Genomic DNA, 23,174 nt, shown 5'->3' on the forward strand with positions numbered 1-23,174 from the left:
ACCTCTCCAGGTTATCCTCACATGCAGTCAGGGATAAGTACACTGCAAATGAACTAATTGTTCCTTTTGAGACTAAAGTCTATGTAGCATTTGCCTATCATATCTACAGCAACATATGCTGCTCCTTCCTAGGGCAGTGGTGTTTGGGTGGTTTAGAGGGATGAGGAGCATCAATAATTTATTCACTCAGGAACTCTGGTTGAATACAGAACAGGTCTGGCTAACTAGGTTTCTTCTCCATTTACCTATACATGATTTGAACTATTTTATAAAAGATTGGTAGGAGCAGGATTAATTCATCAATGCTAGTCTGATTTGAGCCTGTACATATTTCAAGATAGATGAAAACATGAGAGTCCCCGGATAAAAAGAGAGTAATAGGAATTACAAGAGTTGGATTGGAATTAGGGTGCCTGTTTATTCGTGTAACAACTTGGTAATAATTTGATGTACCCATGCATATGCACTCACACATGCATACATACCCAGAGGTAAAGCTGAGGATAAGACCACTCTTAGCTTATATCATTTGAGAGGCCAGTGAAGTGTTATCTATGTCTACTAGGCTACTTGGTTGTTGGCTAGTTTTCCCTTTGATCCCTCCTCATCCCATGGGGCAGGATGCTGGGTGGAACACGGTGGGAAAAAAAGAGGATTGGGATTGGTGTTCCTCTGCAAGGTATTCATATTCGGTTTTCCCTCCAGCGAAAATTAGCAAAATATTTTCAGTACACAGACTACTTGCACTTATTTGGAACACTTGATAGAGCCTTTACATTTTCTTCTTTTTGTAATTTTCCTAGGGAATGCAACAAACCTCAGAGATGATCATACTTTTGGCAAATAGTTTAGAATGTTGGCAGATGCCCAGATAGAAGAGGATTTGGCTTGGACATATGCTTGAAACCATTGTCGTCACCTCAGTCAGAGAACTAAAATGAAAAATAAAAACACTGCAAGTACTTTTTAATAACAGCAGTCTAATTTGCACTTCTTACATAATCAAGAAAATTCCTACAGATCGCATTGGGTATGAGCATGACATTGTCTCTCATTCTTGCTCAGTTTCAGGCATGTGCAGATGAAACAAGCTGAGTTGCTGGGAAACAGGTCATTCTCTTCTGACATCCATCGCAGCTGCAGTACAGGCTTGGCTAGAGGGCAATTATATTAATAAAGCACAATATCCACCTTCTCAGAGGATTCTAGCAGAGTTCTAGTCAGCAAAGTCTCAAGAGACTAGAGTGTCTCCAACTCATGACAAGGCAAATCACTTCCAATGGACTCTTGAATGCAAGTGTACTTGACGGGAGGTGGGGGTGGCTTGAAAGGCGGGGGTCTTTCCATGCTAGGAACAAAACATCACTCTTTCAATGCTAAGAATATGAGGCAATGATCCAAGGAAATAGGAAAGTAGGGAACAGAGAAAGAGATATGTCCACCAGTCCCCTCAGAATTTTTCCTTCTGCTCATTAGCCATGTTACGATAATATCATTAATTTTTTTATGGTATTTTATAGATTGCAAAGCATTTTTATCATAACATTATTTAATTTGTATCTAGGGATGGGATTCACCATTCTACAGATAATAGTGAGGCTCAAGGTCTTCAGCAACTTTCTGGTCTTTTAACCAGAACCCATACTCTCCATAGCAACTGCCTCCTAATAGAAGTGTTTCTCGTATGTGGGTTAACACACTCCCCCAGAGACAAAATTTTTAAATTCTGGGACTGAAGAGTGAATCTTTTCAAATAATCCCTTTGCCAACCTTACCCCCAGCCTTCACCCACACATTCACTGTATACTGTGAGGATAGGGTTGAGGTGGGAAGAAAAGCTCTTCTGAATCCTTGAATTGGTTGGTACTAGAAGGTTAATGCCGGAATCCCTTACATTTGAATCAGTGAACATTCTTACAGTACTGTTCTATGTTAGCACAACACATCTCTTTGTCTGAAGTGCATCAAGGCATATATGTAAATTTGGGATTTAGCTGTACAAATGCTCCAGATCTGTTGATATCAAGACATGGAAATTCATCTGTGAGCAGATTTCTATCCCTGACTCAAACACCTCTACCCTTTGTTGGTAAATCCATAGCACCTTAATTTCTCCAGAAAGATGGACATGGACAGGGACATGGACATGGACATAGAGAAAGACACACACATACATACACACACACACACACATACACACACACACACACAGAGAGATATTCTCATCTCTATATAACACAAACATTTGAATACAGAGTGATAAAAAATCAATTCAAAATTTCAGATTTCCATTTTAATATTTTAATAAAAATATCTAATGCTTATTACCTGTTTTTCTGATGCTTTGGTGCCAACAATATATTTCAAAAGATAGATAGAATTCTGAGAAATTTGTACTTCTGTATTTTCAGGGATATTATAAAGTCCTCAAGGTCATATGGTAGCCAAAGCATAGTCCTTGGATAAGAGCCCAGGATTTCTGACTACTGCTTTAGTGGTTTTTTTTTTTTCACCATGAAATACTCCCTTCACATGGTTATAGAGTCTTTGAGGTTACTTTTAGTAGAAGGTACTGTACAGTGGTCACTGGCATCTTAGATGGTAGCAGTAAGAGAAGTGGAAGAGGAATCTGTGTGTTGTAGGGATCTCCTCTGATCATGGTCTAATCTGGATCCAAAATAGCCAAGTCAGAAAAATGAAGCTTAATCTTAAATGCCATTTCAGATTGTGGAGTGGAAGGAAAAGATTTTTGGAAAATATTTTAATAAGACAAAAGAGGGGTAACCCACAGTTTACTTTCTTCTATCCTTAGGGAAAAAGGAAAAGGATGGTAAAAGCCCATTCTGCTGAAAAGCAGCTGGAGTTTCTTAATATTACCTTTCTCAGTCAATTTCACACTTGAGCATCTGAGCCCAGCTGGGCCCAGGCAGTTCAGAGATGCATGAAAATGAAAAAATAATGAAGATTAAAAGAAAAATCAGTTTTAGTGTTTGAGGTGAGGCAAGGCTCAGTTCTCATTTCATGCCCACTGACTTCTTCCAGACTGTCACAGACCGAATAGATTGAGGGGGACACTGAGTCAGTTGTGCAACTCATCCCAGCTGGATGGTCCTGGGCAAGCTGGGGAGTTTCTCTGGGCTTCTCTGGGCCTCATTTCCACAGTTCTGTGTGAGAGGAACTTCATATAGGAGTGATATTTAAAGTGCTGGGTGCATATTTTGTACTGAAAAAGTATCCCTGTTCCTGCAGATTCAGTATACTCACATTTCCTTCTGGTATTGACACCATTTTCTCACTCCAAGACCAAACAATGCTATGCAGAAAGAGAGCAGAGCTGCTACGATCACCGGCCAGGACATTCCATCTTTAGGTTTATTAACCGAAATACCTGCAAAGGGCATAAAGAGAGACAAACATTAATGCCAAACTTTGGCAATTAGAAAGCAGGATGAATTGAACTGTCTCTTCTACCTGTTTTCTCCAACAGCCATCATGACCACAATCATGCTCTGCGATCATATCTATGCCTTGTTCTTACTTCTGTTTTTGTGTGTCTGCAGTTAACTTTTTTGGTGAATGTCTTCCTTGTTAGAATTTTCCAGAACTAATCTTTTTTTTTTTCTTTTCTTTTTCCCAAGGCCCTGGATAATTTCTGTCACATAATGGCCAATGAAATGTCATTTGTAAGAATGAATAAATAAAAGGGATAAGCTTAAATCTGTATAACAAATTTACTCCAGTAAAGGAAACTTTATATGTGAAATAATGGCCTAGTTTTGTCTTCTCTTATTCTTTAAGGAATCATCAAATGCTTTAAGGGATATTAGTGTATTAGGAAGAGGAAGAAACAGTAAAAAGCATTTTAACATTTTAATGTTCCGATGCCCTAAAAATCCAAAACTGAGAAGGCTTGGCTACTATCTTTAGATTTGTAGTGCTCAAAACACCATCATCCAAGACTTTTAATTTAGATGTCACTCAAGGAATGATATCCAAAATAGAGATTTTTTTAAAGATTTTATTTATTTATTCATGAGACACACACACACACACACACACACACACACAGAGTCAGAGACACAGGCAGAGAGAGAAGCAGGCTCCATGCAGGGAGCCCGACGTGGGACTCGACCCCGGGTCTCCCGGATCAGGCCCTGGGCTGAAGGCAGAGCTAAACTGGAACCACCTGGGCTGCCCCAAAAATAGGGATTTTTCTAATCCTTTCTACCACCTTCCCTCTTTTTCTTTTTTTCTCCTATATGTATCCACAATAGAAAGAGAAGTGACAAAAGGGATAAAAGTGAAACCAGTTAGTTTTGCTCTTTCCATGGTCTGCAAAGGGAGGGAGTCAAAAGTAGAGGGCTGGCAGAAATTACATTGGTGGCTGATACATGCACTGATTTATCTTAGCCTTTCTGATTATATCCACACTCAATTCATTACATTTTTAGCATTTGTACACCAAGTCAAATTGTGTGAATCAAAGACTTTCAGATATTGTTGATTTTAGACCAAAGGCAATGTAAATATCATATTCTGGACTGTTTTACTTCTAATATGAAGGAAGAATGAAAAAGATTGACTCTCTTAAGAAATAAGGTTGTCTGATTCTACTGTATAGAATAAAAGGAAATGTTTATAATTCCATAGTTACTTAATATTTTCATTTTTAAAAAGCATTTTACAATCATGTTCAAACAGCATAGAAATATAAAACTGTAATGAAAAAGGAAGTGTCCTTATGATTTTGGATGCCAGTTATCCATATTAGAGGCAATAAATTTTGATAATTATGTATCACACTGAAAATTTTCTATGCATATATAAACATACATATGTATCATGAATATATGTCTCTCTTCTTAGAAATGAGGGCATACTATACATATTGTTCTGTCCCTGCCTTCTTTCTTCTTAAAAAAAATGCTCTTGGAATACTTCCACAGGCAGTGCATAGAGATTTACCTTATTTGATTAAAAGAGTGGATAGCTCCCAAATGTATAGATGTATCATGGCTTATTTAATTGGTCTCTTAATGTTTGAGGGTTAAATTGTTTCTAGGCTTTTGTTATTTCTAACAACACCCCAGTGAAATTCCATACATTATGGATAGATCTTTTTTTCTTAAAGATTTTATCTATCTATCTACTTATTTACTTATTTGACAGAAAACTGAAAGAGAGAACACAAGTATGCAAAGCAGCAGGCAGAGGGAGAAGGAGAAGCAGGCTCCCCACTGAGCAGATAGCCTGACAAGGGGCTCGATCTCAGGACCATGGGATCATGACCTGAGCCAAAGGCAGACACTTAACTAAGCCACCCAGGCGCCCCATGGATAGCTCTTGAGATTATGTAGACCATTTCGGCAAAAAGTCCATTTTGTATCACAATTACCCGGATTGATTTTCTTTCATTGTTTCAACTAGATTGTCAACTGATTGTAGGTAGATATTAGGTTTTTAATTTTGTTCATTGCCTCATATTTATTATAGTGCTTTTTATGAAGCTAAGCCTCAAAATATATAGGCAAAAAAAACCCAGATTCAAAATATTAGTTACCAAATCTTTTCTGTTTTACCTAGTTTGGACTGTGGCAATATGATGTCATGTTTACAACACAATCTAGAGTCTTGGAGTCTTCCTGATGTTCACCCAACCTCGGCCTAGCATATACTGAGGGTACTCTGGAAGCCCATGTACTCCTATGAGACCTACCCATACGCTATGTTGTATGTGCAGTTAACTAGTTCACACTAGTTTATTGTAGTAGTGGAACTGTTAAAGACTAGAGTATTATGATCATAAAAGAAACAATCTTACAAATAGTCAACCCAAAACTACACAAAATTCTGTTTTAGTCAAGTCAAAATTTACTAGGCTCTACACTGGTAACATGGAGGGATATAACATTTTACTCCTAAAGTTTCAGAGAAATAAAAGAACAAAAGGTTTTAAATAGGTCTTAAACCAATGCTTAAATTTTTTCTCCCAACCAAATACAGAAAATGAGACCATTGACTTCAGAAATGTCTCAGTGGAGAAGCAAAGCTTCAATCTTGCTCCATGTTTGAACTAGGCAGTTTTTTAAAGCATCAAAATCTGAAAGACATTGGTAGGACTTCAGTTCTATTGCCACATTGTATGCGGGATAATGCTCCAGTGATCTGAGGACTGGATGACTTTCCTTACAGAATAAGGTAAATAATCAAGTGGAGTGTTCACCAGTCAAGTGAACACTTCTTGAAGTGAAAGAGTTGATTATGCCTCTGAACTTACAATCAAGACCTGGGCTGGGAGGGTCTTGACCTCTTATGATATAAAACAAGAAACTATATTCAGTAGTGACAAAATTTTATTAATTATAGAAATACTCTTTGTTCTAACAATCTTTCTTGTCTCAAGATATATTTTCATAGGATAAAATGTTTCTCACTACTTTTCACCTGGCTAATCTTTATTTATTTTTCAGATTTTCATTTAAATATATCTTCAGAGGTTCCTTTCCTATTAATATCAGATCCTTTGTTACACTCTGACAAACCTTATACTATATCACAGTATCTGTCTCAAATAAATTTAATTATATGACTATTTACTTAATATTTATCATCTTCAATAGAGTATAATATTCAGAAGGCCAGTGTTTTCAAGGTCTCTCCTGTATATAAGACAAGAAAGATCTACTTCTTTCACAGTGTATACCCAACAACTGGTACAGTGTCTGGCAAATGGTAGGTACTCAGCAAATATTCATGGAGTGAGAAAACACAGTATTTAGAAAAAAGTAAATGACTCACCAGTAATATGGATGTGAATATTTTTTGTAGATCCATTGGCAGTTGTGGGAACTTCTGAAAATGTTCTGGCTGTGCTGGTGAAGACATCACCTAGGAATACACAGGGGATATTTGAACTAATCCTAATAGCCATCTCAACCCAATTGAGGGGTGTAAAATATTATTGTATTTCACTTGCCATTAGGAAGAGCTCATTTTTAATGGCCTAAATGCTCCTACAGTACTATGTATAAGGTTTAGTAAGAACCAATTTACAGCTAGGCTAGGACCTTAGAATCTAACAACCGCCAAAAGAGTGAAATTCTCTATTGGTTTAAAGAAGAAAAAAGAAGCTGTATAGCACACCGAACAAAACAATATCTGCTAAAGAATCTCCATGAGAAATTTAAGTAGTTATAGGAAAATGTCTTATGTTGTAACCATAGAAAAATGGAACCTATCTCTATTCTCCCAGGGTACCAGAGATCCAGTCAATCAAAATACCGATTCTCCTACTATGACGTATTGGATAAGGTCAATTAAACTTCCATCTTAGCAGACAAATCCGTGTTGACAAATCATCTCATTTTATAACGGAAAACTGAAATTTTAAATGCTTTGTAATGTATTTAATTATCCAAGATATGCTATTTTATAGATTTCATTTTGAAATAAAATAGAGAAAAAAATCTAAGACTTGGTTTCTGACTATCTTCTTTGAAGACCATGGCTGGGAAAAATTTTGGTTCTATTCATTGTCATTTTCATCATCAAGGTACACTTTTCAATATCTATCTGAGTTTCGAACCAGTTTTTGTTTTTCCACCTCTGCCCAAATAAAGCAGACTACTATCTTTCTTTTCTGTATTTCCCAAGTACTCACCATGAATTGTTGAGCTTGCCCCTGAGGAGGATGAACTATATGTTTCGTTGGGCATCCATGAAGCTGCTAAAGGAAGAAGATATTGGAAGAGTCAACCTGTATAAGAATAGTTATGTTATTTTATTTATTTTTAAATATTTCATTTATTTATTTGAGAGAAAGGGAGAGAGAGAGCAAGCTCAGGGAGAAGTGTAAAGGGAGAGGGAGAAGCGGACTCCCGCTGAGCAGGGAGCCTAATGTGGGGCTTGATCTCAGGACCCCAGGATCATGGCCTGAGCCAAAGGCAGATGCTTAACCAACTAGGCCACCCAGGGACCCAAGACTAGTTATTTTATTGTCTCTTCTTGACCTAATAATTTATAGTAAAATAATAAAATGAAAAAAAAATATTATTAATGAATATGTAAAATGAAATTACTTAACTATTCTGCAGCACACATTAGAATGTCCCAAAATAAAGTGGGAATTGAGTGAAAACTTGTGATCCTGATGTCTCCAATAGGGAAGGTTTTGATTATGGCCACTTAGAAGCAGGAGGCAGGAATGGATGCACAACATTAGGAGAGGTTTCTCCAGTCACAGAGAGTGTGTTGTAACTGTTCTGGTGTCCACCTAATACATAGGAGACATAACCAGGTGTGTTATGGTGGCCTTTACTCAAGCAAAGGTGCCAACAGGACTTTGAAGACCTTGGTAGAACATGTACAAAGGAACAAAATAGTTTGTACATGTGGATAAGCCGATATTCTTATTTGGCTATGAAAACTTAATGATGTCAACAGTGAATTATCAGGCCTCTTGGGTCATAGGCCTTGCTAGCTGTTGCATTGAGTCATCTTGATGGATTCAGAAGCAAACATTCCCTTTGAGTGGGGCAGTACCTATGTTTTTTGAAGTAGATCTATCAACTCATTTTGTTTAGTTCCCCATCTCTGGCAAGAAAGGTCTACTTCTTGGCAGGCTCTGCATTTCTGTATGTGATAACAGGCCTATAATGCAGTGTAAAGTAAAATAGCTATAGTTACAAGGAGTTGCAGTCAGTAGAAAAACATTATGTTCATTTATTTAAAACATTAGCATGTATGCTTTTCTATGTTAAGTGCTTTCCTGTGTGTCAAGACCAAAACAAAAAAACCAAAGCAAACCAAAACAAACATTAAGAAAAAACCAACAACCCTTAGTCCTCCTCTTTCTTGGTTTCCCCTAGATGACAATGGCAGTTGCAGCTGCAGACAAAGGTATGTGATCAGGCCCTTCAGGAGAGGTGCAATTCAGTGCTTTCCGGGATTGCTCACAATACAGTCTGTCATAGCTAGTTGACTTGAGGTCACCGCAGAGATAAGGGGGGTTTTGTACACAGCTATTTTGGGTCTGACTAGGTCAGGGTGACGTTCTTATCTTCAGTATAGTTATCTGACCCTGCACATGTGATCCTGACTTTTTGTTGTTGTTGCTGTTCTAGAATAGAATACCAAGGTCAGGGACACTTGGGTGGCTCAGCGGTTGAGCATCTGCCTTCGGCTCAGGGTGTGATCCTGGGATCCGGAATCGAGTCCCAAATCAGGCTCCCTATGAGGAGCCTGCTTCTCCCTCTGCCTATGTCTCTGCCTCTCTCTCTCTCTCTCTCTCTCTCTCATGAATAAATAAATAAATCTTTTTTTTAAAAAAGAAAAAGAATACTAAGGTCAATAGATGATCATGGACTGAGCCTTTTTCAAAAGACCATTTTGAAAGGCTAAGCCATTTAAGGTAGGGATCTGAGTAACAAAGAACAATAACTAATTAAAAAGAAATTAGAACTAGGCCTGGATTTAAGTAAAATTATGATGAAGGCAATTTGTTTTGGATAAGCTTACAAGATTTTTTGCCCAATATGGTGCCTCTTTTACTTCTTATTTTTAGGGATTGATACCTTTTTTCTTTTTTTTTATCTTTTCAAAGTCTATTTGCAAGAAAGGATGTGATTAATTTATGCTAAGATATAAATAGTTGAACAAGTGCTAACCCTTTGAGGGAAGTGGGTATTAGATTTTTTTCCATTTCATGTTTATCAATAGCAAGTAAATACAGAACATTTTTAAAAGGTTTTATTTTTAAATCATCTCTACACCCAATGTGGGGCAAGATCAAGTGTTGCATCTTCTACTGACTGAGCCTGCTAGACACCCCAACATAGAACATTTTGTAATGGTCAGTTACATATGGGTACCAACAGTTTTTTCACCAAATGAGGAATGCCAACTTTTTCTGGTCAATATTAATTTTCCCCAGGCAGAATAACCAAGCATAGCACAATTTCAAGAGTTGGTGATGCCATTAGCAGCACAATCCATCCAAATTACAAAAAATGGTGGTATTTAAAATTACTTGACCAGTTTTTAAATCTTCCTTTTTAGACTTCTAGGAATTCTCCAAGTGTAGAAAGGCTCCTCAGAAAATGTGTGACAAAATTAAACTACAGAACCCACTGTGGAAAGCAGAGTTATTTTTCTAATTTTGGCTTTAAGATTTGTTTTTAATCTGTTAAAAAATATGGTGGGGAATCTGTTGAGAGAGGTGAAGAAAAAGGAGACTCCAGTTGATGAGTTCAATATGTCTGAAAATACTTAGGTAATGTAAAGAAAAAAACTTCAAGAGAAAGAATGTATTTTACATAAGATTCTTTCAGCAAGATGAAGAGATGAACAATTCTTGTATCAATTACTCCCATAGGAAAGAGGTCTTCCTGAAGAATACTTATTTATAGAACCCTAAGTAAGATAGAGTTGGCTACTTCTAAAGATTCATATTTCACTAACATAATATATTTTCTTAAAGCTCATCCTCTTTTATCATTTAGATATCCAATATTTGGGATGTGCTCCACATTGGTCACTCCATCTGCCAATCTTAAGTCTCCTTGAGAGTCTCTCAGCAGAATTATGTTTCTATGTCTTTTAATTCATTTAAATATTCTGTGTTCTTCAAACCACCATTATGTTTGCTAAATACATGAGTTAACTCTCCTTTAAGTCTTTTGAGACTCCATCTTCATCAAAATCCATGAATAAACACTACTTTGACATTTGGCTGATAAACCCCAGCTTGATGGATAACCTTGAATACATCACCATTATCAGCCGAAAATATGAACCCAAATAGGTGCTTTAGCATGCCTTTCTACCACAAAGGGGTACTTTCATTTTATGGTTAAAAATAATCAATTTTGACAACATAGTATTTTTCCTTTGTTGCAAAAACTATCTTGTCATTCATTTGTAACCAGTGTACAGTGATCAATAATATTATAACATGTTGGGCATCTTTCCCCTTTGTGGGAAAATCTATTTAGTGTCATAGCAAAGTCCATGGTTATCTGCAGTTTGATAGCTCCTTTTTTGATAAAGCTACAGATAATTTCTTTTATTCTTACAGGGTCTTGGTGCAAGGTGAACTTCTTTAGAATTTGGGCATCATTTCTACATGTACATTTACCAAGACGTATCTCAGTTATCCAATTTTCCTTATGACATTTTGAGTTCTTCTGTCCTTGATTCTATCCTGGAACAATGGCATGGGTGGCAAGCAATATCCAGAAATGTAGGACTTGGATACTGGAAATCTCAGTGATCTTGATTTTCTACCCCATCCTCCACTTCAGGGTGAAAATGTACTGGGCCAGCACCACTCCCTACACTCTCTACACCAGTATGCACAGGCTGGCACCAGCTACTCTGTTTGTTCTTGCCAGACAACCTCATTCACAGATGGGACCCTCATGCTCTTCCTGACCATGAAAAAAGATGACACTCATGATCTTTGGAAATGCAGTGCTTTTGTGATAGCTGTGGAGAGACCCATGAAGCCCACAGAATTTGGTATTTTAACATAAGCTAGAACTTACAATCAGAAACAAATCTTTAATATGTGGTTGATATAATCAGGAACTAGGTATCAGGACTGGAGGAGAACAGTGTTTTAGAGAAGAGGAAAATAGAATGAGAAGTGACCTAAGACATATAAGATTTTGGAATTTGAGAGCAAGAGTGGTGAGTGTAGAGAATCAGCATCGTAGCCAACGGTGAGCAGCATAGCCTGAAAGAGGGGCAGGGCCCAACATTGCTGTAGGCTCTGGCATTGCTATGTCCCCGTAATTGACTCTCAACCCCTCAACTCCAGCCTCTCCATCCCCCCTGCCTATGCAAAGTAGAAGAGGTTGCTATGAAACTATTAGGCACAGTTACCAAGAGCCTTCGATGAACCAACCAGGACCAGGAACAGGGTACAATGCAATTGCAAGATTTACAAAGAAGAGTACATAAATTTTGAAGAATAAGAAATGTATGGTCAAAGAACAAAGTAAAGACCCCAAGTGCTGTCTTTAAGAGGTACTCTGAGGCCCAGGGGTGTATGTGTGTGTGTGTGTGTGTGCGCACATGTATGTGAGGTAATGATAAGCTTGTTGATTTTGGTAATGAGGTAAATTGGAGGCATAGGGTCCTAGGGAGACTCCTATCATTTTTCTGCTTGTCTAACTTAGAAAGACTGACTGATTTCAATGTGGCTTTAGACTCCACTGGACCAGATGGAAGGCAGGGAAAATCAGAAAGAAAAAAGTAATTAAACTTCACTTTTCTGCTCCAGGGCCTGATCATCTCCATGGCCTGATCATGTGAAAATATCCCAGGATGTTATTAACCTTATACACTTGGAGTATTTAGATGGTCAGATTTGGTATCCCCATTTCACAGGTGGTTAAAATACGCATTTCTGTTTCAAGTTGGAAACTTGCAAATGTAACTAGGATTAGATACTAATATTCTAAAGTTGATAAAATGACAACAAAAGAATGTATTAAAACATATACTTATAAATTTAGTGTAAGCGCAATGCACCCAGAATCTTCTTGTGACATTCAAATACATATAAGCTATGCAAAATGCATGTATAAGCAAATATCACATTAGAATGTGCTCACAAATAGCAAGAGCCATAGAAACACTGCTTGTGGGTTTATTTCACCAGATATCCATCCATTATCATTCTCTTACTGCCTGTGAACATTTCATAAATCTATTGAAATAAACATACTGGAAGGGAAAAAAAATCCTATTACCAATGCCTGTCACGAATCTTGCCAAATGCATCATCTAATATTGGATGTCACATTACAGTCCAATCCAACGAGTAGAAACATGTTTCAAAAATTGTTTGGGAGTGAGCAATCAATATTAACTTGTTGGATCCTAATGTGTTTTTGTGAATGATTATAAATAGAGCAACTCACTGCAGGGATTTTTTTTCTCTAAGCTTATGGATTAAAAATGGCAACTAGTAAACAAGATATCCTTATTTGCATAAGTAAGAATGTGAGTTTTCACTGCCAGGAAAATTTTGTTTGTTGGATTTTGGAGTGCCTTCCTAGATTTCACAATTTCTAAGGCTATTTCATGGTAAGAATGGTAAAGAGATATCTGAGGATAAATGAAGTTTTCAAGTGGGGAAGGACAGAAGATACGAAGAATTGCAATAGTTCATTTCATTATGAAATCTACTAAAAAGACCAAGAATATACTTGTGTAAATTATAAAGTAGTTTCATGCAAGACCTTTCAGTTTTCTAGTTTCCGGGGCAGAAAATACTTTGGGTTGCCTCTACATTACCATAAAGATATGAGGCATGGAATGAACAGGATTTCTTTTTTATTCTGGGCACACGTAATATTGGAGTAACAATTTAAGTAAAGCAAACAAAAAGCTCAAAAATTCCAATTAAGTAGATAATTTCTTTTCACTGTGTGCGTTTGGGTGTATTTTCTTGTTTTTGCCCATATGTACACATACTCTTTCAATTATTCAAGAAATATTTGCTGAGCACCTACTGTATGCCTGCCACTGCTACAGACATTATGATACTACAGTTGACAAGACAGGAAAAGGTTTAGGTCCCTGTTCTTGTGTATCTTACATTTCAGTATAATTTCAGCAAAAAATCAAATCAATAAAATAACGGAAATCATCAGACACCAAGTAGTTTGCTGAGAATGAAACTATAGGTTAATTTATAAATAACCATAGCATAAATTTAAGTTGGAGTTCAGATTTGTCCTATAATATTGTCCAATAATCTTTTACTTTTTAAAGATTTTATTTATGTGTTTATGTATTTATTTATTTAAGAGAGAGAGAGAGAGAGGAGGAGGAGCAGAGGGAGAGGGACAAGCAGACTCCACACTGATTATGGAGCCCAACACAGGACGGAATCTCACAACCCTGAGATCACAACCTGAGCCAAAACCAAGAGTTGGATACTTACCTGACTGTGCCCCTCTAATGATCTTTTATCACCATTGCTACATAATTCCCCCAATAACCAACAGATATTGATTCATTTATCTATTCAACAATATTTTTGAGCACCAGCTGTATGCCAGGCATTACTTTAGGCACTGGGGATGCAGGTAAGCAACAACAAAAAAGATTGAATTTAACTTGTATTATACTATCAAGAATAAAGAATGACAAACTTGTGTAGGTAAAGGAGAATCCAGCATAGTTCATTACAAATTCAATTTTATGTTAACACCATATAGGATAAATGCTAGTCTATTAAGTATGGACTTTCATCCCCAGTCTACCTAATATTTTTATTTTCAATTTATATCTGATTGGTTAAAAATTTTCCAGCCAGTACCGTTGTCTCTACAATTAGATGTACTGGCTAGCTTAGTACATTATGGCTATTGTTTGGATTGGCTTCATAATATTGCACTGAATTATTATATCATCCTATTTCACATCCTCTTATTATTGGATATATTTTTCCTTAACACCCTCCCACCCCCACTCATACACACAGATTGTTGGACTACTATAAATAACATCATGTCTTCTCCCTGCCTCATCCTTTGTATGCCTCTTCCAAAGCAAATGCTGTTTTGAATGTTGTGTCTATTATTCACTTGCTTATATAATTTTTAAGTTTTTATCACATATTATGCCTAAGCCATATGGTGTTTGGTTGTACTTACTTTAATATTTTATATTAAAATATCATTCTGGGGTGCCTGGGTGGCTCAGTCAGTTGGGTGTCTGGCTCAGGTCATGAATCTCAGGGTTGTGACATCAAGTCCCATGGTGAACTCCTTTCTTCGCACAGAGCGTGCTTAAGATTCTCTCTCCTTTTCCCTCTGCCCCTCCCCCTGTTGCACTCTCTCTCTAAATAAATAAAATCTTAAAAAATATATATATATGATATATATATATATATATATATATATATATATATATATATATATCATTCCATATATTGTCACCTGGCATTTACTTTTCTGACTCAACACAATGTTACTAAGATTCATTCATGCTGTCATTCACTCATTTTTCATTGCTCTATAATATTTTATTATATGACTATGCAATTATTTATTTTCTTGACTATGGTTATTTAGGTTATTTATAGTTTTTGCTATTATGAATAGTGTTTTCCCCTGACGTTTGTGTGCATATTTCCTGGATTCATGTACTAGCATGTGTGTAGGGGGCTGGAGTATATATCTAGGAGTGGAACTGTTGGGTTGTAGAGTATGAAAATATTTGGCTTTAAAACACCACGTCAAAATGGTGGAAAGTGATGGTACCAACTTATACTTTCACCAGCAGCATATAAAAAATTATATTAATCTACATTCTAGCTAACACTTGAGAATTCCAGACTTGTTAATTGATTGATTATGTGAAATAGTTATCTGATTCTTGTCTTTGTTTGCATTTCCTGATCACTAGAGAAGCTAAGCATCTCTGGATGTTTTGTAGCCATTGCATTACATCGTTTGTGATGTGTCTCTCTGCTCATTTTCTAGTGCTTTTGTATTTTTAAAAATTGATTTGTGAACATTCTTTACATATTCTTGATATGAAGTCTTGATCTTTTGTCAATTACATATTCCTGATCATTTTTCAAACACATATGCGGCAAATATCTTCTCCTACACTATAGCTTGCCCTATTTTTTTTTTTGCTTTTGCTAAATTGTCTTTTGATTAAAAGAATTTTCTTGACTTTATGGTATTCTGACGTTTCCATCATTTTTTTAAAGATTTTATTTATTTATTCATGAGAGACACAGAGAGAGAGAGAGAGAGAGGCAGAGACACAAGCAGAGGGAGAAGCAGGCTCCATGCAGCAGGGAGCCTGGTGCAGGACTCGATCCCAGAACTCCAGGATTGCCCTGGGCTGAAGCCAGGCACTAAACTGCTGCGCCACCCAGGGATCCCTGTTTCCATCATTTTTATGGTTAGTACTTTATGTCTCTTTAAGCCCTTCCTAACCCCAAAGTCAAAGGGAAATTCACCTTTATTTTATTACATGCTTTAACGTTTTGCTTTTGACATAAAGCTCTCACACTCTATGAAGCCTACTTTTATGTAATGTACATAGCAGGCATACATTATAATACTTTTTTATTATAAATAATCAGGGTTTGCAGATCCATTTGCCGATTGCCTCTTCTTTTCACAGGAATTTGCCATGCCACCTCTGGCTTGTCTAGGTTACACTTATTTGAGGAGCTCTGGATGTGCTCTTTCATCTGATGCTCCCCTTTTCACTTCTCATAGATGGGCACTGAATTCACAGATGTCCGTTATATTATTAACATATTTGTTAAAAAATATGTTAAATTAAATTATAGAAAGTCATATATAGACTAGTGGTCAAAGTGTGTCATGAATTAAGGTTTATGATTAGTCCAGATCTGTGAACCTGAGGTCCACAAAAGAGAAAGTAAATAACGAATGCAACGAAGAGCAATATTATACATGTTCCTCTTTGCTCTTTGATTTATTTCTTAAGGACAGTTCCCAGCAGTGAAATGACTGAGCCACGGGGTATGAAAGACTTTAAGAGGCTTTCAATGTACAACTTAAATGCTTTCCCAAAAGAGACACACACACTTACTCTTTGTAGCCAAGGGCCTAGTAGTAAACCCAGAGTTCTGCACTAGTGGCATCTGGGGTCTTTGCTTGGGCCACATCCCTTGCCACTTCCCTACTGTGCAGATCTTGGGCTTTTACCACTGAGAGGCAGTATACTTCCTCTTCAGATCCTGTCGATACCTGCTAATGCAGCATCAGCACACGCTGCTGCTAGGTGGCCAGAGTAAGTGGCCAAACCATTTCTGTGCCTCACACTGGGCTCCCTCTTCTCACTGCTTTTAGTGATATGTGTATTTTGGCTGGTTCATTCTTTCCCCAGACATCCTCATAGTTGGCTCTTTGATCTCTGTGAGTTATGTCTTTACTAAGATGTCACCTTTCTCAGGAAGGCCTTATGAATCCACCTTGTTTGAAATAGCAGCCCACCCTCCCACCGGATCCTCAAGGTCTCCCTTCACTGCTTTCTTTATTCCCTAATCACCCATCACCGTTCACCTGTCTCTCTTCCACTGGAATTTGCAACTTAGATCTGTTTTGTTCACAGATGTATCCCCAGCAACTACAACAATGCATTAAAGACAGTAGATGTTTTCTAAGTATTTGTTAATATGATTATGAGCAGAGCACAGTGTAGTTCATTATAGGTGCTGGATGAATTAATGAGGCCCAGAAGACCCCAAGGGACTCACAGTTACACGTACAGTTTGTGGTATCTTTCCCATTAGAGGTCCAGGAGTAGTTGAAGCCTTGGGTAGTCACACTGGAATTGCTGGCTGAAAGACAAAATTCTCAGAATCCAACCTTTTTCTACAGCTGTAATTTAACTTTACTTTGATGTGCTGAATTTTTAATCTATGTGACTTTGGGGAAATCTGAAATTGAAAATATGCTTTCCTACACAGGAACACAGCTGGCATATTAAACACAAGCTCTGTAGTTTATGTTTAATGCCAACTTGTTACTGATTTTCTTTCTTTTTCTGTTCTTGTCATCAACTCCGATCACTGGGAGTACTGTCAAGACTACTTTAATGTTATCTTAAAATTCCACAAGAAATGAGAAATGCAGTATAATAATTCACCACCCCATATTTTAAAGATTACAGTGATTGTCATATCAATTTATAGCCACCATTTAGATTACAATTCGCCACAGAGCAATTCAAAAGCAAAATATCAATATCAAATGAAAAATACAGCCTCTTGCCCAAACCTCAACATTGTCACAGCTGTACTAAAACTTGTGTTTTGTCTGTTTCCAGTCCCCTAAGGAAAGCCTTCCTATACTCACTCTGTGGGGCGGTATTTGGAGTCGAGGCACCCACGTCTTCAAGGGCTGTGGAAGTTACAGCTGGATATCCTATTTTGAAAACAAAATTCCCAAGTTGTTATAAGTGTTTACATTCCCATGTTTAATATACTGCTGTAACTAATGAGGGTGGTGTGCAGAGCTTGGAATATTAGAGAAGGAAAGTGAATACAGTCTAATGACTTCCTTTATAAACTATGAACCTGAGTCCAATGGGCATACACTTGTGGCTGCATATCCAATATTCAATATCATTTATATTAACTCAGTTCTCCTAACTCCCAGTGTATTATGTTCACACTTTCAAAACATGTTGTTTTAGTGTCTATTGTGTGCCAGACTCCAATCTACATGCAACAATGAAGACAAGGTTCTTGCCTTCATGGAACTTACCTTGGTAGTGAGTTTTCACAATTGTACATAATATTTTCTTTCTTTTTTTTTAAAAAAAGGATTTTATTTATTTATTCATGAGACACACACACACACACACAGAGGCATAGACACAGGCAGAGTGAGAAGCAGGCTCCCCACAAGGAGCCCGATGTGGGACTCAATTCTGGACCCTGGGATCACACCCTGAGCCAAAGGCAGGCACTCAACTGCTGAGCCACCCAGGCACCCCTGTACATAATATTTTCATATGCTCAATATGATTATTTACCTACTTCAGTTCTTAGCTTTCAAAATCATCCCCATCTTTATAGTCCATCATTTCCCATTCTTCCCCACTCTCTATTCCTCCCAAAATGAAAGACTAATTCATATTCAATTGAAAATATCTCCAGGGATGAAGCAAGGTAAATTAAAAAAGAAAAATACCCAATCACAGTCCATTGAAAACATGGTTCTATCTCTTGGGAAAACAAATATATTTAAGATCGCTTATATAAATACTCAATTCAAGAAGATAACAGAGTAGACAGAAAGGGAAACTAAAGCCAAGGAAAATATAGTTAGAGAAAGTATGTTGATCCTTGTTGAAACCTGGGTGGGGATATTATACAAAATTCATTTCTTGATGTCGTATACTCTTAATTGATGTGGGTCCCACATTTAGTCAGAACTTTCTAGTAATGATGCTAAGAAATAAAGAGTATATGTTATGCCATTAATGGCTATTATAGGATAAAAATAGTCAATTTCAAGAGAAACACAGCTATTCTTTTTATTGTGATTAAAAACAAATTTCTATTTATTTATCTATTTATTTACTTATTTATTTATTTATTTAATTCATGTGAGACACAGAGAGAGGCAGAAAGAGAAGCAGGCTCCCTTCAGGGAGCCTGATGTAGGACTCGATCTCAGGAGCCTGGGATCACGACCTGAGCCAAAGGCAGACACTCAACCACTGACCCACCCAGACATCCCTCTCCCTAGTCTTTTAAAAAAGAAGACTGTATACTGTGTCTAATATTCTTAACAATGTCCTTTTAGTATGACAATCAGTATACTCATTCACCTGTAAGCTTGAGTTAGTAATGAATGGCATCCCACCTTCCCAGGCACCTCAGTTCTGGGAAATGACATGCTTAAATAAAAAAGTAGATAATCAAATCTCTGAAAATAAATAAGTAGGATACACAAATAAATTGGCATCATGATTTATGCATCTGAAAGTGATTTACAGAAATGATCAATAACAATCATTTTGCAATGCAGGCTGCTAGTGGACACCAAAGACACGCTGTACCCGAACTTCAGGAATATAGTCAGTTATGGAGAGTTGCGTTAGAGGCTGCCTCAGATGGTGCCGTATAAGGAACCAAAATGGGCAACCAGCATCAGGATGGCAGATAAAATGTCTTAAATACTGAATATGCACAGCTTCATTTATCCAACAAATACTTATTGAGAGCTCAGTGTGTATGAGAATTGGGAATGAAGTGAAGAGAGAAATATGGCTCTTGCTCCCACAATTTAGTGAGAACAAAGGTCAGTGTGGTAGACTAGCAGATGGTCACCAAACCCCTTCTTCTCTCTGGTACAGGTGAACTATATCTCAGAGCCTCCTATGGGGTTGGTTAGGTGTGGCTGTGTACTAAGTCTTAGCCAATGGAACATGAGTGGGAGTTATGGTTGTCATTTTAAGACCTGATGTATAAAATCTTCTATGTAATAAGCATCATGATCTTCTCTCATGTGTTATCAGATATTATGATGCAGGGGGACTTAGAGGTCACAACCTAAAGGCGATAGACCTGCTGGAAGCCTGGGTTATTAAATGATGTATGGAACAGGACACCCAGCCACTGGATCACAGAGTGAATTTGAATTTTATTTCTTTCATTGAGACGGCTTTGTCTTTATCTGCAGTGATTCCTTCAATAACTTATTTATTTATTTTTCAAGTTTTAATTTAATTTCTAGTTAACATATAGTGTAATATTGGTTTCAGGAGTACAATTTATAGTGATTCATCACTTACAATACAACACCCTGTGCTCAACACAAGTGCCTCCCTTAATCCCCGGTACCCATTTAGCCCATCCCCAACCCACATCCTTCCAGCAACCCTCAGTTGGTTCTCTGTAGTTAAGAGTCTCTTATGGTTTGTTTCCCCCCCACACCTCTTTTTTCCCCCCTTTCCATATGTTCATCTGTTTTGTTTCTTAAATACCACATATGAGTGAAATCATATGGTATTTGTCTTTTTCTGACTTATTTATCTTAGCATAATATACTCTAGCTCCAACCATATCCACATCATTGCAAAGTCCACTCTCATCATTGTTATTTAATGTAGTACTGGAAGACTTAGCCTCCGCAATCAGACAACAAAAAGAAATAAAAGGCACCCAAATTGGCAAAGAAGTCAAACATTCACTATGTGCAGACATGATACACTATGTAGAAGACCCAAAAGACTCCACCAAGAAATTGCTAGAACTGATAGGTGAATTTGGCAAAGTCGTAGGATAAAAATTCAATGTACAGAAATCTGTTGCATTTCTATACACCAATAATGAGGCAGCAGTAACTGATTTTAAAGTTTTTATGTTGTTATGTATTTTTAAAGTTATCTCCTATCCTTTTTAAAATAAGGCAAGGCAAAAAATGCATAGAAGGATATAAATGACTAATAAGTAATCTTTGGATACTGAGTGATATGCTTTTCCTAATTAATAGAGGAACAAGTGAAAAAGGAAGGGGGAGGGGAGGGGAAAGAGAAGAAAGACTCTATCCAGGTTTTAAATGATTCTCGGAAGAAGAAATGAATGATCCTTTTACTCTGGGATTTAATTCCTTACATTGGAGAGAGTGAAGCTTTCATTGTTGGTCAATAGTCACCTCTCATGGATGACCGACCTACCTTCCTTCCTTCCTTGCTTCCTTCTTTCTTTCCTTCCTTCCTCCCTCCCTCCCTTCCTCCCTCCTTCTTCCCTCCCTCTCATTCTGAGAAATGACCTCTGTAGAATTCACTGAATGATTTAGTAAGTAAAAGCAGAAAAGAATGGTTTTAAAGTAGTGATGTAATAACAATGGTGATAATGATTAAAAAAAATAAAGAACTAAGAAGTAATCACCAGAGACCTTTGTATTTATTTGTAGCCAATAGTACTATTACCTAGAAATCTCAGTCTATATGGAACTGCCAGCCACCTTTGAAAATATCTCTTACTGGGGATCCCTGGGTGGCTCAGCGGTTTAGCGCCTGCCTTGGGCCCAGGGCATGATCCTGGAGTCCCGCATTGGGCTCCCTGCATGGAGCCTGCTTGTCCCTCTGCCTGTGTCTCTGCCTCTCTCTCTCTCTGTGTGTTTGTCTTTCATGAATAAACAAATAAAATCTTTTTAAAAAAATCTCTTACTTAACAAGCTAATGGACATTTTCCCTAGCCGGTCAGATTGTCCACACGGACCATTAGCTCCATGTGATTTAATTTTGTCAGTAATCAGAGGAATCCCAATGAAGTATGATAACTTGACTGAGAACTTCATTGGTATTAAAATGACTAAATTTCTTTTCTGAAGGATCAGAAAATAATGTGACATAAATCCTTGCTTACTGCAGGTTTACTGCAGGGAAAGGAGAATTCATTCATTGATTCCATTTAACATGTTGTTCTTGGATCACGTTGGAGGAGGGACGCTAACTGCCCCAGGCTCACGGTATGGCCCTGATCTTCGTGTTACTGTGTCTCCTGCTTGGCATAGGTATCAGTGCTGCTCTACGCTTCCTCTCATAGGCCTGTGGAGTTTATTGAGGGCTGAGTGTGTGCCAGTAAGCGTCTGGGAACAAAAAGATCAATGACACCTCATCAATAACCCCAGGGAACCCAAGCTCATTTCGGTCTTAATCGTCTCCAGCTGAATGTTGTTTGGGTCTGTACCAGGTTGCATAGATTATTGGAAGAATGATCTCTTTACTCTGAGACCTTGTTCCCCATGTGCAAGTCGTGTTAAAGCCATTTAGAAAACTATCTAGTTCTTTCGGTATTTTAAAGCCCACTCACTCCTCTTGGCTTTACAGTATACTTCAAGGTTAAGATTGGCATTATGCAACCTGACCTCTAACAATCTCCACCTTGTTATCTCTTGCTACTGCCTTCCCGTGTCCTTTCATTTATTGACCCAGGATTTGGAAGCCTCTATCTCCCAGGCACTGTGCTTGGCACTGGGGGCATCATCATCAACTCCCTTGGAACTGAAATTCATGGAGGATACAGACACCAACCAGAGAATACAGAAACCACTCCAAATCTGAGAACACATGAAAGGGGGAATGGCTTATTCAGAGTCCCAGGGAGGTTTCCCTGAAGGATGTAGTGAGGGTGTGGGAGGGTTGATGGAAGCCTCCAAGCCTCCAAGCAGAGGATACAGACAGTACAAAGGCCCAATGGGTGGTCTCATGCACTGTTAGTACCAGCAGTGTGTGGTACGTGTCTATTCAGGGTTGGGCCTTTGTAAGCCCTCAGCGAGGTACTGTTCTGTGTGTTGAATTGAACTGAGGATGAGATTGAAAGGCATCACTTGCCATAATGCACACCCATGGCCTCAGCAGCAGAGGCCAGTGATGCAGCTGTAGGACACTAGTGGCAGCAACACTGCTTGTTTCTCAGGGCTTTTTGTGTGGTTATTTTTGTTTTTAAAAGAACGGTCTTCCTAGATGTTGACTTGGAGATCCATTAACTGTAAGAGGACATGATTGGCTATCTTTTGATATAGAGCATTTTATAAGAATCATATGCCTCTTAGCCAAGTCTTTGAAATTTATATTGATCATATTTCAGCATGTGAATATGACAGCTTGTTTTTGTGTTTTCTGTTTCAAGGGTTATATTTACACTT

General features: G+C 37.7%; 1 protein-coding gene and 1 pseudogene across 2 annotated transcripts in view; both read right to left on the bottom strand.

Moving 5' to 3' along the window:
* Positions 1-1,056: 1,056 nt before the first annotated feature.
* Positions 1,057-23,174, bottom strand: part of CD96 (CD96 molecule) — a 90,136-nt gene continuing 68,018 nt past the window's right edge. For both annotated transcript variants that reach the window (XM_055316229.1, XM_055316228.1), the window contains 6 exons: positions 17,865-17,933; positions 17,276-17,347; positions 7,661-7,726; positions 6,799-6,888; positions 3,265-3,388; positions 1,057-1,348 (listed from right to left, as the gene is read on the bottom strand). In XM_055316229.1, coding sequence (XP_055172204.1) covers positions 1,240-1,348; positions 3,265-3,388; positions 6,799-6,888; positions 7,661-7,726; positions 17,276-17,347; positions 17,865-17,933 — 530 coding nt within the window. In that variant the 3' untranslated portion in view covers positions 1,057-1,239. The remainder of the gene's footprint in view (positions 1,349-3,264; positions 3,389-6,798; positions 6,889-7,660; positions 7,727-17,275; positions 17,348-17,864; positions 17,934-23,174) is intronic.
* Positions 10,401-13,546, bottom strand: LOC129503995 (cytosolic 5'-nucleotidase 3A-like; annotated as a pseudogene).

This window comes from Nyctereutes procyonoides, unplaced genomic scaffold (genome assembly GCF_905146905.1).
Source record: "Nyctereutes procyonoides isolate TBG_1078 unplaced genomic scaffold, NYPRO_anot_genome, whole genome shotgun sequence".
Classification (NCBI taxonomy): Eukaryota; Metazoa; Chordata; class Mammalia; order Carnivora; family Canidae; genus Nyctereutes; species Nyctereutes procyonoides.